Source organism: Saccostrea cucullata, unplaced genomic scaffold (assembly GCF_032062105.1).
Source record: "Saccostrea cucullata isolate Sc308-1 unplaced genomic scaffold, CSIRO_AGI_Scuc_v1 ctg5458, whole genome shotgun sequence".
NCBI lineage: Eukaryota > Metazoa > Mollusca > Bivalvia > Ostreida > Ostreidae > Saccostrea > Saccostrea cuccullata.
In genome coordinates this window covers 1-16,114 of record NW_026931566.1, presented here as the reverse complement: position 1 = coordinate 16,114, position 16,114 = coordinate 1, and the positions used below count along the sequence as shown (strand labels likewise).

The 16,114-nt window shown below is 33.2% G+C and overlaps 2 protein-coding genes across 2 annotated transcripts; both read left to right on the top strand.

Annotated features, from left to right (window-relative positions):
- The first annotated feature begins 7,152 nt into the window (after positions 1 to 7,152).
- On the top strand, positions 7,153 to 11,085 carry LOC134232970 (fatty acid-binding protein, adipocyte-like). Its single transcript, XM_062714962.1, has 4 exons — positions 7,153 to 7,373; positions 7,849 to 8,018; positions 10,677 to 10,787; positions 11,035 to 11,085. The coding sequence occupies exons 1-4, from the start codon at positions 7,286 to 7,288 to the stop codon at positions 11,083 to 11,085; spliced, it is 420 nt and encodes a 139-aa protein (XP_062570946.1). The 5' UTR covers positions 7,153 to 7,285.
- Positions 11,086 to 11,983: 898 nt separating this feature from the next.
- Positions 11,984 to 14,613, top strand: LOC134232971 (fatty acid-binding protein, adipocyte-like). The gene is made up of 4 exons (XM_062714963.1): positions 11,984 to 12,130; positions 13,100 to 13,269; positions 13,808 to 13,918; positions 14,506 to 14,613. Exons 1-4 carry the CDS (start codon positions 12,043 to 12,045, stop codon positions 14,554 to 14,556), a joined length of 420 nt encoding a protein of 139 aa, XP_062570947.1. The 5' UTR covers positions 11,984 to 12,042; the 3' UTR covers positions 14,557 to 14,613.
- Positions 14,614 to 16,114: the final 1,501 nt, after the last annotated feature.

The following is a 16,114-nucleotide window of genomic DNA, read 5'->3' as shown; positions in this document are numbered from 1 at the left end:
ATCGTCTCTCATCCGGGGTCTTTAAAAAGCCTTTTGACACAAAAATCGGTTATATGTTTTGAAATGTTCAAGGACTTCTATAATTAGGCTTAACTGTTTTATTATTGATTACACAAAGTTATGCATATTACAGGTCTATCAAATGCATGTCGCTTCCGGAAAGACGGGGACTTGTTACGCTTAAGTGAAAAATACCGTAGGCAGAAAACAGAACACATAATTTTCCCTATTAAAAGATAAAACGAATAAAACCAGTTGATGTCATTGTCGGTGCAGTTGACATTTATAAAACCGTATTTCCTGAAACTTTATGCATAATAAAAGAGAAGGTTCAAGTGTGGGCAAGAGGCTGATAAATAACCGGAGAAAAAAAAGTCGCTTTACCACAATATGTACAACGTGCGTGATCAATCAGTCTCTCTCTCTCTCTCTCTCTCTCTCTCTCTCTCTTGCCCTTTATTGTTCCTTCACAAACCCTTCGTAGGAAACAGTTTCAGTGGGGTGGGATGGGGTAGGGGGGCAGCCATAGATTTTCAGTTGAAGTTAGTATATCAACTATCAAAAATTCCTTGATATGCAAAAATGGTCATTAGAATTTTTTTTGCGCATGATTGCATGAACATATATAGTATCTAGTAGTATATCCTCTATAGTGTACTTGTCATAAAGTGGATTGCTATTTAGACAGAGATGCATAAGCAAAGCGGGATAATTCATTTAGTTTGTACCAACCCGTAATCAACCTGCAAATCCATTCAGTATAGATTGTGATAAGATAGGCGGATGAAGGATGTATTTAGGGGCGGGTTCCACCACAGGCTCATACTTATAATAAAAATTGTTTAAGAAGAAATAAAAGAAAAAAAACAATGAACCCAACTTTCCCAAAATTACCTTATTCTGTGTAGTGTTTGTCGGGGAAAGGGGGCATTAAGTTCTTTAATCAGTCTTCTTCAAAATTAAGGCTCTTCTCATCGTTTTATAAAAGGATCTGTGTATTCTAAGGTCCATTGTCTTTTTTTCGTTACGATAATAATAGTTTTAAGAGCTTGGAAATATATACAAGCGGGTTCAACTTCACTCTCCCCGATTCTTCCCTCTCAATGAATTCTTTTAGCAAAACATTGATATGGTACGTGTAAACATTTTTCAAATCAAAACACATAAAAAAAATATCCTGCAGAACTCAGGTAAAAGTATACTTTCTCAACAGCAGATGAGAAAACATTGTAAATTTGTCGGACGTACATGTAACTGGTCAAACCATTAGAATTTTATACACACGCGTTTCCACAGCAGTGTGCTGTTTCATGTGTTTAGTGGGGGTCATCTCAAGATTTGTAAAAAAAAAAAAAAAAAAAAAAGTGTATATTTTGACAACACATCAAGTAAATGCTGTCAAATGCATCTTTTTCAGCATTTTGCATTTTAAATGTAAAATGTAGATTCAAACACAGGCACTTTCAAATTACCTCCTGATAGTTGCTTATATATCTAGGATATATTCTATATATACTGCGTAGTGATTATTTAAGATTTGTGGAAGGTTTCTGCGCAGTGATTGGTCAATTTGTGGACGATTTTCTGTGTAGTGATTGGTCAATTTGTGTATGATTCAGCTGGAATCATTCTTCAGTCTAAGGATTCTACCAAAAAATTAAAGCTAAATATAGTATTATACAAAATAATTAATCATCACGATCGATTAAGCAAAACTTAAAGTTCCAATTATTAGAAAGTGCCTTCCTAAAATTAAATCTAGTTGTTAAAATAAAGCTATTGTGTGGTAATACCGTCTGGTTTTCTAGCATATGAGAATAAACTTTAAGTTCAAGTATGATTTAAAGCAGTTCTTATATCGATATAAATAGACTGGACAACAAAGATACATGTTTCTGAATTCAAATGGTAATAACAGACGTAACAAATAAATTTCTATCCTCTGTAATAAATAATATTATGTTCTCCTTCGTTTCACTCATCCGAACATAAAATATTTCTATTCTAAGTACTTAGAAAATAAATAACAGAACACAGATATAAAGTATGTTGAGCGCCTATCAACCAGTTTATTCGCATATATGTACAATTAACACGCGACTTTAAGTAGCGATACACTGATGATGACCCCAAGAAATATATCCAAAATTCCAAATACAATCTATCTGCAAAATACAATGAAACATGTCTTAGTTATACATTATATATATATATATATCTATATGTAATTCAAAAAAAGCGTGTTCGAAATCTGGTTGATTATTGCTCGTCGATGACCGCTTTACGCCTGACCAACTTCTTATATACTATGACCAAACAACTACCCTTATTTGTGCTTACGCGTATAAATTAATCCCCACATACAACTAATAGAAAATGATTTATGTTCTCCTTCGTTTCACTCATCCGAACATAAAATATTTCTATTCTAAGTACTTAGAAAATAAATAACAGAACACAGATATAAAGTATGTTGAGCGCCTATCAACCAGTTCGAATACAAAGGTTGGGTATATCATTAATCTACAAAAGAAATTACAGAATTCATAATATAAGATTCAAAGTAACAGCGAGTTTATTTAAACTATCTGAAATGTAACCATCTTTAGCATTCTCCGAAAGCCATCTGCCATGAGCTTTAAAAAGTCTATCTGGAAAATTGTTATTAACTGCTGTTACAGTAGTTGCTCCACCACTTCTCAAACTATGTAAACCATAATCTTTAAAATCTACACACACACTTTTAACTTATAACTTATAAACATTGTCCTTTTTGAAAAATGTAACCGCTCTAAAAATAAAATCATTAGACTGAAAAGTGAGACAAGCTATTATAGATATGTATTTTTCAAGATAAGAAACAGGACAATGTTTATTACCTGATTTCGCAATAACAAACATATTACCTTGCCTGAAAATATCTGTTTTGCTTTTTTTTTCAACTCTAATTTCAACATGTGAACCTGATTCATGAGACTAAATGTCACACATTCGAATATGCACAAGTTCATCATATCTTAAGAAACCTGCATAACCTCAGAACAACATACATACCAATCTCGAATGATATAAATTTTCTAACTGCGGAAATTTATCCATTATATTATCTAAAATCTCAGGTGTAATAGGTTTCTTCTTAACTACAGGTTTCGATAACAATCTCTTCCCTCCTTCTAAAATCAAATTTACAAGGTTGTCTGCACATGGATTATTACAAAGATTAATATGATGTGCCCATTGAATTCTATGATATGCCGCATTAATGACTGCAACTGAAGATTGCTTTTGTATAAGATAAGACAAATAAACTGTAACAGAAGATGGTGTAGCAGGTAATACAAGAAATTAAAATTTTGCGCACCAGGACTTAAACTGAAAAAAAATAGCTCTGTATTTTTTAAACGTGTTATCACTTTTACTGTGCATTACTATATCATTCATTTTGAGTACCGTGTCCTTGAGTCTAGGATCTTGAATCTTTTTAATTTCTTTCCAATGCGAGAAACTACATGTGAGCTGAAATTAAAAAAAAAATAAAATTACTTCATATTAAATATATATACATTTAAGTCTCTTGATAAACATTTCAGCCCGTTCTTGATCAAATCTCATAAGCACATCTGTAATCTTAATCATAATGCTTCATTAACAATTATATGCAACATAATATAAAATTTATTCACAATTGCCCCATCCGGGCTTCATCACAATTGCCCCATCCGGGCTTCATCACAATTGCCCCATCCGGGCTTCATTAAAATTGCCCCATCCGGGCTTCATCACAATTGCCCCATCCGGGCTTTTTTTTTTTTTTTTTTTTTTTTTTTTTAACATTACAAAAGCCCCATAAAGGCTAGCATACATTCATTATCATTGTCTGTTATAACATAGCATAAACACAAAATTCAACAATCAGAACAGTCTATATAAAGCACAATAACATTACTCTGAAACTGCGTTTCAGCAAACACACTCTCTGCATGAGATCCTTTCCTGCAAAAGTTTCGAGGCTTGTGATATTCAAGCCATTCTTTCACAAAATTTTGAAAATTTCCAGAAAACGGCTTAACTAATAAAGGCCAAAAAGGTGCAGACTGCCATTTAGGAACAATAAGAGTACCTCTTGCTTTGCACAAAATCAATTGTTTAATCACTTTTATAATCAGATTAACAGGAGGTAATATCCAATTATTACCTATAGACCAATCAAACCCAAAAGCATCTACACCTGATGTTCCAGGATTCCAAACTCTGGAATAAAATTTTTCTACTTTCTTACTTTTAAAGTCTGCAAATAAATCATTATCAAATGCCCCCATTTTTTTTTTTTTTTTTTTTCTTAAAAACTGGAAAATGTGATCACCCACTGACCAATCATCAAAATCAAAAATCTTACTGTACACATCTGCAATTTCATTCATCCAGGATAAGCACGTGTTGTTCTGTCGTAAGGCTTCTTGTTGGTGCTTCTTTTCTTTGCTCTGAAAATAGCTTGTCGAAGCTTAGTAGCATCGTCAGCGTCGTCAGTAATAGGATCATCTTCATACTCTTGTACAACGTCCCAACCATATTTATCCGCTATGCGAACAATTTTGTTCCTTTTATTCAAATGAGTTATAGTAGAATTCAAAATTTCTTTAGCCGTTTTTAATCTGTTATTTTCCAACAGGTTTAATACTTTTCTAATGTCAGTTTCTCTTTCTGCATTAAATTCAAACTGAATTTTATTGCCTTGATATCTAAAGTCAGGTACCTTTTTTTCTGTTGACTTCTGGGCTAAACTCAACTCGCTGACGATTTCTTGCTTTTGCCGTCTAAGCGCCCTATCTAATTTGTCTGTAAAAATATCCAGTGCATCTTGAGTAGTGAATTCATCTTGCGAATTTTGTGTTAAGCCAGGTCGTCCACTTAGGCCAATTTGGGGCGCAGCATGTATAACCCGCTCCTCGTGACTAGAATTTGACTCGTTCATTCCAGGTAAAGCGTGTTCGAAATCTGGTTGATTATTGCTCGTCGATGACCGCTTTACGCCTGACCAACTTCTTATATACTATGACCAAACAACTACCCTTATTTGTGCTTACGCGTATAAATTAATCCCCACATACAACTAATAGAAAATGATGAATTTTAAATCCTATTTTAAAACAGGGTTAATGGCAAAAAGAGATGCAAGCATATCAAAACAATCACTTTCGGGTTAGATTTTTGTTGGTATTTTTTTATTATTTCAACCATAAATTCATCAAATTCTAGATTTTATACGACGGAAGGCTAATAGCAGCATCAATGATTGTCATATACGTCTCGTATGTATACGTACTATAGTTAATGCTTCCTGGAATTTCTATAAAATCATTAGTAAATTAAAGCGATTTACAAAGCACGAAGTCTTTTTTTTTGGGGGGGGGGGGGGGGTCACCTACATGTATAAGTAGAAATCTTGGCGTATTGACATTATTCATAAGATATATAACATTTTTATTTTCTTTAAGTAGATGAACATGTAAAAATTTTTAAAAACATTTAAAATGTTTATTACCTTTCTGAAATAGAAAAAAACAAGACAAAAAGGAGTTATCTCCTCATATCATATTACATGTACTTCATTTTAAAAATTAAAAATACGGGAAAACATGAAATTTTTTAAAATATTCTATTTTTTCTTTTAATTTACATTAATTATGCCTAAAATAAAATTTGAGTTAAACTAATGTTTCAATTTTCATTAAATTGAAATGAATCAAAGCATAGAATTATGATTAATTAAATTCAATTCATTTATTCACATCACTAGGTTGGTATACAGTCAAAACAATAAGTCAAATGACATACAACTGGAAAAAAGAAAACATATGATAATTACAAGTAATGCAATTTAACACAATTCTTTATCAATTGTGTGACGGTCCGAAATTTGTTTCCTCTGCGTAAAGCATTTTAGTATGTAGTTACACAATACGTTTTGTAGTATTTTAACCACATGGGTTAACAATTTCTATACTGGGATCACAATCACAATATATTCACATCATTTAATCTTTAATATAATACATCAATTTCAAATAGTAAAGATATATGATGCATAATACTGAAAAGATCTATATGGTCGAAATATAAATATGAATAATACCAAATTTATGAGTTGCTTATTATACAAATACATTTTTAAATTATATTTGTATTTTATATACCACACCTCTATCTTCCTTGTTTTGTACACTGTACAAATGAGAGAATAAAATCATTCTAATATTTTGCATAGTATACGTACATGGACTAGATTTAAGGGTACTTACCACAAACAAAAAAATGGATGCACGGCTTGATATATATTTTTTGACTGATTTCGATTAAAAATGACATAAATAATAAATCCCTGAATTAAAAAGAAATCGTAGGTTTTCCTTGGTGCTTAGATATGAGAATTTCTTTGGCCTCCTTTATAATTCCATACAAAATTTTGCACAATTTTTTAACCTTATGACAAAATCTTATATAATTCTCCCACTCTACTTGGTAAACATTATTCAGGTTACCAAATGAAATGTAAATCTATGAGAAATAATGCTGATTTCTGAAAAAAGTTTGTTTGTGTTATTTATCCTTAAATTACAATATTTACAAAATGTACAGTGTATGTAATTGAAAGAGTGCTTCTAACATTAAAAATTGGAAAAAGGGTAACTTTGAATGAATCACTTTATTTGTATAATTAATCAATTAATAATTGAACTCATTGAGAAGATTTAAACATCAGTAACCCACGCTCTCAATATTAACAGGTGAGGATATGTAACGATAAATCCAGGTCAGAAAACAGGCCGATTAAGAGTTCTGTTGACATTTCAAAATACAAACATAAAAATTCTGTCGCCGAGGGAAATCATATTTAGAATAAACAATCATACAAAGTAGTTTTTAAAAATCAATCCCATGCATACAGTATATTTATAGCTATACATGTACCGTTTGTTATTCAGTTTACTGTGCTTATTAAAAGAGTATTTCTACTGAAAAGTTCACAGATACCCAGCGACCTTTTCCACCCGCTTGTCTGTGTAATGAATCGATCCAACTCAATTTAAAATTCACTCTGTATTTGTAAAGTGTTGGTACAGGAGATGAAGTAAATATACATTGGACAATGTTTGTATTCATACTCATCCATGGATGTCTGGGGTGAGAATGAAGAACGGTGGGAAATGTATATAAAGACCGAGACCTCCTACACAACTATAGAGCCCGAGACTCACCGCGGAAGTGTAGTAACACACGAATAAATATGGCCCTGGACGAAATTAAGAGTAAATTTGAGGGAAAATGGGAGTGCGTGAAAGCCGAAAACATAGAGTCTTTTCTTGAGGCAATGGGTAAGATATAAAAATTACAATTTAAAAAGTTCATACATAGTGAATATTTTTTCACTGCACTCTTGAAAAAGTTAATATTGCTTGTTTTGATTTAATTATAAGTGGGTTTTTTATGATAAAAATTAAAATTAGATTAAATTAACAATAAAATCAGGCCCTTTTTACAAAAGAATTTACGTTATAGTGAAAAGTTTTGTTTTTTTTTTAAATGAATGATTCTGTTCAAAATTGTTTTTGCAGAAATTTTCTTACTAAATCCCTTTTTAAAAGATTATTGAAATCATATTCAATATAATGTAAATTATGTATGCAGAATTAGATTTTAAATTAAGAGTTTTTTTTTCTTTTTTTCGAAAAAAATCCTCTAATATTCTTAAATACATACGTTTTAATTTAAAATAGTGTTTTTAAATGCCACACATTTCTATAGATATATAAACTGTTCTGTATGTGACAACTGCCTCTGTATTTCTAGGTGTTAATCTTATCAAACGGAAGGCTGCTGCTCAGCTGAAGCCGACCTTGATTATCTCGGTCAAGGACGGGAAGGTCGAGATCGTCCGGAAACTCCCGATCAAGGAAACAAAGAACCAGTTCGTACTAGACCAAGAGAATGATATCAGCGACGACGACCATAAATTTAAGGTATGTAGCCCATCTGTGTCTCAAATAGGACAAATACAAGGAATATACTTCTGTCGCTATAGCAACCTTACAATAGGTACATGAACAATGTACATACCATGTTCAGCGTTACCGGGAGCAGGAAATAGCACCCTTCCTCCATAAATGAATCTGCTGATGTAAACATGCGTTACACATATTACAGAAAACACACAGCTACGATTTGGACAAGAATAAATCCCATCAATCTGTCAGATGAATTTTTGCTTCTCATGAGATTTTTTAATTAATTGGTTTTGCCCCTCCCCCTTCCGCTTTAAACTAAATAAAATTTGCTTTAACAGGAGTGTATGAACATCTAGTATACTTTTGTTACTCTTGATATTGCCATTTAAACACACTGACAGAGATCTCTTCTTCTCTAATTTTTTATCAATATGTCAAATGACTGAAACTAGTACATGTACTTCTTTAGGGTTTACAGCAGTGATTAATATGTGGTTTCATGCATAGTACGAATTGAATTGATCCTGTTGGACTAAATAAAATATTTGAAATATCCAGCAATAAAATATAGCGATCCAAAGAATAAGTTTCATTTTAAAAAATGAGTGCACTATAAAATTGTTGACTTGAAAAAGAATTAAGTTTATTTTCATCTTTTACGCTTTCTGATATTCTGAAAAATAGCGAGAGGCTAAAACTAAAGTCCCAGTATAAAACTTATCCTATCCCATCGTATCAAGTCAGGGTATAGAGTCCCAGTATAAAACTTGTCCTATCCCATCGTATCAAGTCAGGGTATAGAGTCCCAGTATAAAACTAGCCATATCTCATCGTATCAAGTCAGGGTATAGAGTCCCAGTATAAAACTTGTCCTATCCCATCGTATCAAGTCAGGGTATAGAGTCCCAGTATAAAACTAGCCATATCTCATCGTATCAAGTCAGGGTATAGAGTCCCAGTATAAAACTTGTCCTATCCCATCGTATCAAGTCAGGGTATAGAGTCCCAGTATAAAACTAGCCATATCTCATCGTATCAAGTCAGGGTATAGAGTCCCAGTATAAAACTAGCCATATCTCATCGTATCAAGTCAGGGTATAGAGTCCCAGTATAAAACTTGTCCTATCCCATCGTATCAAGTCAGGGTATAGAGTCCCAGTATAAAACTAGCCATATCTCATCGTATCAAGTCAGGGTATAGAGTCCCAGTATAAAACTTGTCCTATTCCATCGTATCAAGTCAGGGTATAGAGTCCCAGTATAAAACTTACCCTATCCCATCGTATCAAGTCACGACATAGAGTCCCAGTATAAAACTTGCCCTATCCCATCGTATCAAGTCACGGTATAGAGTCCCAGTATAAAACTTGCCCTATCCCATCGTATCAAGTCACGGTATAGAGTCCCAGTATAAAACTTGCCCATCCCATCGTATCAAGTCAGGGTATAGAGTCCCAGTAAAAAACTTGTCCTATTCCATCGTATCAAGTCAGGGTATAGAGTCCCAGTATAAAACTTGTCCTATCCCTTCGTATCAAGTCAGGGTATAGAGTCCCAGTATAAAACTAGCCATATCTCATCGTATCAAGTCAGGGTATAGAGTCCCAGTATAAAACTTGCCCTATTCCATCGTATCAAGTCAGGGTATAGAATCGCAGTATAAAACTTGCCCTATCTCATCGTATCAAGTCACGGTATAGAGTCCCAGTATAAAACTTGCCCTATTCCATCGTATCAAGTCAGGGTATAGAGTCCCAGTATAAAACTTGCCCTATCTCATCGTATCAAGTCAGGGTAAAGAGTCCCAGTATAAAACTTATCCTATCCCATCGTATCAAGTCAGGGTATAGAGTCCCAGTATAAAACTTGCCCTATTCCATCGTATCAAGTCAGGGTATAGAGTCCCAGTATAAAACTTATCCTATCCCATCGTATCAAGTCAGGGTATAGAGTCCCAGTATAAAACTTGTCCTATCCCATTGTATCAAGTCAGGGTATAGAGTCCCAGTATAAAACTAGCCATATCTCATCGTATCAAGTCAGGGTATAGAGTCCCAGTATAAAACTTGTCCTATCCCATCGTATCAAGTCAGGGTATAGAGTCCCAGTATAAAACTTGTCCTATCCCATCGTATCAAGTCAGGGTATAGAGTCCCAGTATAAAACTAGCCATATCTCATCGTATCAAGTCAGGGTATAGAGTCCCAGTATAAAACTTGCCCTATCCCATCGTATCAAGTCAGGGTATAGAGTCCAAGTATAAAACTTGCCCTATTCCATCGTATCAAGTCAGGGTATAGAGTCCCAGTATAAAACTTGCCCTATCCCATCGTATCAAGTCAGGGTATAGAGTCCCAGTATAAAACTTGCCCTATCCCATCGTATCAAGTAAAGGTATAGAGTCCCAGTATAGAACTTGCCCTATCCCATCGTATCATGTCAGGGTATAGAGTCCCAGTATAAAACTTACCCTATCCCATCGTATCAAGTCAGGGTATAGAGTCCCAGTATAAAACTTGCCCTATCCCATCGTATCAAATCAGGGTACAGAGTCCCAGTATAAAGCTTGCCCTACCCCATCGTACATGTATCAAGTCACGGTATAGAGTCCGAATGTTGATTTTTATAGGACATTTTTGCCTTTGTGAAGGTGACTCTATATTTTTTTTGTAGGCAATGTTCACATACTCTGAAGGAAAAATGAAAATGGAATTCAAAGCAGTGGATGGTAAATCTAAAGACAATGTGGTAGTCAGAGAGATAGAAGGGGGTAATCTTATCCAAGTAAGTTATCAGTCAATGTATGATAAAGGAAGATAATCCAAGTTTATGATCAGTCAATGTAAGATAAAGGAAGGTAATCTTATCTAAGTAAGTTATCAGTCAATGTAAAATAAAGGGAGGTAATCTATAATCCAAGTAATTGATCCGTCATTGTAAGATAAACGAAGGTTCTTTTAATTAATTCAAACAATCAAACATAACTTTTTTAGTTGACTGTTGTTAAGTTCAGTTTCTTTCATTTTTTCAGACTGCGACTTGCAATGGAGTTACAGCGAAAACAACATTCAAAAAGTCCTAGATCTGTTTAATTTTAATGTATATGTTTTTTGAAATTGTTTATTTCATTTATTTGTCAATAAAATTCTTTAATATGTACCGGAAAGTTTGTTTTCTTTATTTACCAGGGACTAGTTATATAATTAAGAAATGATTGAAGAAAATGCAACTTATTAGATATGTAAGAAATAATTATTATTACAACGAAGATTGCATGTCCAGAAAACTCGTGGAAAAAAACGTAATGATTTTCTAAGCAACGGGCAATTTCCAGCGAAAAAAAAGCTATATTTAAATAATCCAACTGACAGATTAAGAACTGCTGGTCATTAATTTTTGTGAAAATGTAGGACTATAAACTTCGTGTTTCATTACACAGCTTATAACTTATGAGTTCAGGTAGAAGGAAGTTCTGTCACCTTAACAAGAGTAGGTCTGTCATATTGGTATATTGACTTAATAAAGTTTGCTCAAGGAATTAAAAATATATATTGATCTGGTGCCTTAATGATTTTTTCCGCGCAGACATCAATTTTTTTTTCAATACTTGCCCATTTCTTTTCAAACAATACATTTAAGACCCTATTAATATCAAGATTGATTCTGCGAACATAACATTTTTTCTTTGTTTCTTTTTGTTTGTTTGTTTTTCTTTTTTTTTTGTTTTTTTTTTTAAGAATGAAAGAAAGTTGTGGTTAATAGGAATTTTTGAAACGCCCTTTATGGAATATATATATACATTTCAATTTTTAAATCACTATTTAACATGGCGTTTCCTCGGCATATATTTCTCTGGTCAATCAATGGTATTTTGCAACGTACTTGGGATTAAAATTGAGAGTGTACTTTAAAATGACCATTAATATTTATAGAATTGATTCTTTAATTCAGCCGAGAGCTGTCGGGGTGAGAAGGGGGAACGGGTTAGATAGATATAAAGTACAGAAATCCGTTCTACCTGACTCAGAGGCTGGAAATCATGGCATTGGAGGAAATCAAGAGCAGGTTTGAGGGGAACTGGCAGTGTGTACAGACAGACAACGTGGAACCATTCCTGGAAGCCATGGGTAAGATGGATGTAATCAGGTAGGCTTACATGTTTATATAAAAGAGACGAGGAAACCAAATGAGAAAGGAGGGTAGATTTCCACTACAACAGAGCAAACAGACTTCTTTAGTTATTTGTGCACGGCAACATCCGAGAATGTAGAGGGGGCGGGGTGTCGGGGTTGGACTTTTTTTTTTACAAGATAATGTCAAAAACATCGTCCAGTTGAATTTTTCAACTTTTTTTGAATCGGTACCATAGACAGTTGGACACAAATGGTAGGAAAATAATTTGTTCTTTAGATGTTACTACAAAAGGATTGGACACAAGTTTTTAATTTTAAAACTCAGAACTACCTCTCCTTATAGCGTCCTCTCAACAAATAGTTGAGGGCGTTGAAAGGATTAGAGTCTTGTATCGATTAACAATGGCCCATTGCATCGGTCCTTTTCCTTGCATATGGGTACATGTAGGCACTTTAGAAAAACGTATCAATGATTTATATTGCATGCATGAACAATATGCAGTTGACTTGATGTTTCTTTTAAACATGTTAGGATACGCAAAGATTGATGCCATCAGAAAGGAAACATCGTGAAGAAGTATACAAAATACAGACTGTGCTTTATAGATAAATGAACTGAACATGTGTGCAGTCTTTGAAAATATCAAATATTGTAATGTTATTAAGACTTCACTAAGCGTGACTTTATATTATGGCATTGTTTTCTCAATCTCTCCTCGAAAATGACAAGGAGCACACGGCGAGTGTGAATGGTCGGCAGGGGATGCTCACTCCTCCATGGCACCTGAACCCATTTGGAGGTTCATGTTTGCTCTGCTCCTTTTTTGTAACTTTTAATGGACTTTTGAGCTCAAATACTGTTCCCTACCTCCACATATTTCATATATAAAACAGTTCTAATACCTGTCTCCCCGAAAATATTTTAGTAAAACCTGATTCTCTGCATACTGTTGATAAAAATAGGTGTAAATATCATCAAACGGAAGGCAGCCTCTGTGCTGAAACCAAACCTGATCATCTCGGTGAAAGACGGAAAGCTGGAGTTTGTCCGGAAACTCCCGATGAAGGAATTAAAGAACCAGTTTGCCCTGGATGAAGAAATCGAGGTTTCAGAAGAGGATCATAAATACAAGGTGAGCTTACAGACAATACAATATAGTGACGTCATAAAAACCATTACAGGATTTATACAGACAACTCATATGTTACGTCATGAATACAAGTACTGTCAGAGAGGAAACGTCATAATACAAGGTGCCAATTTCAAGCTGACGTCATAAATACAAGGTACCCCTATAAGAAGTGAGGTCATCGTACAAGTGTTATTAAATTAAAGACAAAATTTGTGATACCAAACGTAACCTAATAATAAAGTACTGTTGAAGAAAATATACATGATAATAAAATAAACTATTTTTCTTCTTGTAACAATAAACAGAGAAACAAATTATTTTTTTAGATCACTTAGTTTAGTCGTACATTTATTTTTCAACTTTGTAAATTGACTTCTTAGATTTGAAAAAAAAAGTTTTGATTTTTTGGATACTTAGTTATTTAATTGAAGCTTACACGAAAAACTTCGTAACAACATAAAACACAATGCATTTCCGCAGCATTTAAAGGTAAAAATATTTAGATTTAGTTATACTTGTTTATATTTTTATATTTCAGGCAAAAGTGACCTACTCTGATGGAAAAATGAAGATTGAATTAAAAGCTACAGATGGAAAATCTAAAGACAATGTGGTAATAAGAGAAATAGAGGGAGATAATCTAATACAAGTAAGTGTTAAGTCGTTGTAAGATAAAAATATTTTGATGCAAGTTTGATGAATTTTTCAGAAAATGCTTTCACAGAAAAAATATTTTTCTTTAGATTTTATTCGATCTTGTCAAAGTCAAAATCAATTCCATGACGGTAATTTATTACACTTTTGTAGATAATAATGATGAAAATACTAGTATGTCATCTGGAACAGATATAATTAGATTGGAACAGATATCGAGATAATTTTTTATCATTTTCTAAAATCAAGGTCTGAGGTCAAGGTCAAACTTGATCACATATTCAATTTGTTGGAACCATTATGAAATATGGCACTGACACCTTGATTTATAAGCAACAACTAAACATGCTCCTGGTGGGGACGAAAAAGGAAGATCTCAAAACAAAAGAAGCATATTTGCTCGAAAACTAAATAAGCCATACCGTACAGGTCTAATATTAAATAAAAATTAATTGTCTATTAAATAACACTTCATAGTAAAATATGGGAAGATAATTTCCTTTAGATACATGTAGACAATTCATTTTTTAAAAAGATGGAAAAAAAGCTTTATACAAATAATCCATTTTTATCTTGTTTCAGACGGCAACTTGCGACGGAGTGATTGCTAAGACGATTTTCAAAAAGTCTTAATTTCTCAGTTATATATATGTATTGTAGCATTATGTAAATAAAATGGTTTGTGCAGTCCAGTGTTTGATGTTCATCTATAATATTTCAAAATTATACACGTATGGTTATTTTTCCAGTTTCTTAAGAAATGCATACAGTATCACAAACTGTGTCCACTTATCGTCTACATACTTTTTTTCTTGTTCGAACCCATTTTAACATTGTCATGTAATTTTTTTTTAATTTACCGGGTGGCAATAAATACAAAATTTACAAAATGACAACGATCGACAGGGAATGCTTTCTCCCCCTTTTACCTGATCCACCTCTGGACTTCCCGGAGGTCCGTGTTTATGTTTAAATTCTGTTCGTTACCCTCAACTTTTTTATGTTGAAACGAACTTTTAGATAAAACTCACCAGAATAACTCATCTTCGCAAGAATACAGTGGAGCCACATTTATATCCGGACGCTTTGGTTCCTAGTCAATTAATTTGTACGGATATATAAAGCGTCCGGATTCCTGAATAACCAGTTAAACAAGACAAAATAACGTTAAAAAATCCGTTCCGATGAAAAATCGTCTGAAGCATCCGGATATCTGAAGGTTCACTGTATACAAATTAAATTCCGATTTGACTTCCGTTTCTTATATTTACATTTTAATAATGATACATACATGTAATACAATTTATATAATTATGTGGAAACTCATTCACCTTAATCAGCTGGATGATTTCTCTAGGAACTCTGAGCCAGTGACATGCAGACAAAGGGAGGGAAACTTTCATACAGAATTAAGAAAATATACACTATTGTAAAATTTGAGAGAAATAAAAATAGTGACCAATCTGTAATATCAAGTAAAGAAAGGGAATCCTGAACAGAGGAAGAACGAGGATCCGAAAATCTTTATTACAAAAATGAAAAATGTGTGGCTGTCAGCCGCCGGAGTGTTCCGTGCCGGAACCCGGGATTGAACCGGGGGCCTTTAGATCTTCAGTCTAACGCTCTCCCAACTGCGCTAAGGTTACCACTCAATCGCATGAAGTGCGCTTCCAAGAAATATCCAATGGGAAAACATGGATCAACCAAGAAAAATGGTGAATGAAATAGTCTGTTTCCAAAAAAAATCCTACTTTTTGAAGCAGACTATAAGCAAATAATGCTTAATAACACAAAGACAAAAGAGATCACAAATGCATTTTATTAATATGAAATTTTTGTATAAACATCAATATTTTTAAACAAACTTTTCACAAAACAAACTTTATAAAATGAATCTTACAAAAATTAAAATGTATAACATGAAACAGCCTATAGTGGAAGAGACAATAATTGAAAGACTAGAAACAGTTTATAGTGGTAATGTTTTACAAAAACGAATATAAGTAAATGTTTTTATGAACTAGCAATGGTCAAAACATCACTTTTTTCGGTTTATTGATTCACACATAAATAAAAAAAATATCAGATAGATAAGAAGAATAGGATTTTTTTTCAAACAATTATTTTCCAAATGATCAAAATGACAGACTAAATTTTACTTAATAGTAATCGCCTCTATAAACACCAAAAA